The following is a 1530-nucleotide window of genomic DNA, read 5'->3' on the forward strand; positions in this document are numbered from 1 at the left end:
TCCCCACGAGAACCCCAGGCCAAAGGGACAAAGCGTGATAAGAACTCCTGATGCCAGATGTTTCAGGCCAAACCCGGCAATGAAAGTTTAGATAACCGGCGAGAATTGGGTCGGACAATTTAGGGGGGCATCACAATCACCAGGGTGGGGTGCGGAGCTCATGATGGGACTTAATGAGACTCGGGTCCAAACCTGGGGGTGGGCTAGGTTGTTCTGATGTACAGGCCATACCTGCAAAGCCATTTTATTGAATAATGTCAGAACCTACTGCTGCTGGGCTGATAGATGTTAGAGGCCAAACCTGCCTGATTCTGTGAATTCCCTTGGGCGGTGTTAACAGATTCCCAGCGCCACCCAGTTTACTTATAAACAATCCCTCAGGTGAGTCTTTCATGATCAGGTAGATTTGCGAAACACTAGGACACTGGTTCCCAAACTTTGCTGTGCTTCAGAATCACCTGGGTCATTGGTCATACTCGATAGCAATGAAATCAGAAGGTCTGGGGATGGCAGCCAGCAATCAATGATTTTTAAAAGATTCCCAAATGGCTCTATGTGTAGTTTGGGGACCACTGATTAGGCCTTTTAACAAAAGTAACGAGGGAGCAGATAACATCTGTCAGCTCAGCAGCTGTAGACACCATAATACCCCGGGTGACCTTGAAAACAAGCCCAGTTGGCAAGTTAATTTCCACCTCCTCTCCTGAGTTTCATCCAATTGTAAGGGGTGCATTCAGTCAAACGATTGGTGAGGGATGATGGTGGCAGGACATAGCTAAGCAAAGAAGGCAGCATAGAGAGCGAAGAGGCAAAGGCAGGGACTTATGCCAACGAGGCCACAAAAACGAAGGAAAAGAACTTTGAATGCTTTCTGGAAGTGTGACCTCTCTACTATCTTGGGTCACCACGGTGCTGAAAGGGCATGACGGGAAGCCACAGACTCAAAAGGAACCAAGCGGAGATTCCGAACTTCGGTTTCTGCCAAGCAGAGCATCAGAATGGGAAGCGAATAACAAAGATTGAGACATTTAGGGCAAAGCGCTGTCGTTCCCCTCAAGCCAAAGAACATCATGGAGCAAGTCAGAATGACAAGAAGCAGAAAGCGAGCATGACGGTCTTAGCCAGGCTTTGCCCTTAAAATATAGCATCAAGCAGTGTCCTGTCCCGGAGCCTGGCACCAAGCCAGTTCCCCGTGGACTTGCCCGTGGCTTAGGGTCCGGGAAGGGATCTGTCACCCGGCTCGGGGCGCGACGCCCTGGACTCCACCTGGAGGGCGCCGGCGGGGCTCGCCCCATGAGCATCGGCAGGTGCACGGCCGGGACTCGCAGGCGGCAGTGCCCCGGCCGTCGGGTCGCGTCCCCCCAGTCTCGGACCCCCAGGGGTCGCCGCGCACGGCCGCGCTCACCCGATGACGTAGGCCAGGATGAGCAGCTGCACGGCCCGGTTCATCAGCCCCACTTTACGGCTGCGGATGAGCACGATGCGCGGCGTGTCGTACTCGAACAGGAAGGCCGCCAGCACGGAGCAGCA

General features: G+C 53.9%; 1 protein-coding gene across 1 annotated transcript in view; it reads right to left on the reverse strand.

The window, feature by feature from the left end:
• P2RX4 (purinergic receptor P2X 4) overlaps positions 1 to 1524 on the reverse strand; it is a 14390-nt gene extending 12866 nt beyond the window's left edge. The window contains exon 1 of the mRNA XM_006910077.3: positions 1406 to 1524. Coding sequence (XP_006910139.2) covers positions 1406 to 1449 — 44 coding nt within the window. The 5' untranslated portion in view covers positions 1450 to 1524. The remainder of the gene's footprint in view (positions 1 to 1405) is intronic.
• Between the last annotated feature and the right edge of the window lie 6 nt (positions 1525 to 1530).

Source organism: Pteropus alecto, unplaced genomic scaffold (genome assembly GCF_000325575.1).
Source record: "Pteropus alecto unplaced genomic scaffold, ASM32557v1 scaffold213, whole genome shotgun sequence".
NCBI classification, from domain to species: Eukaryota; Metazoa; Chordata; class Mammalia; order Chiroptera; family Pteropodidae; genus Pteropus; species Pteropus alecto.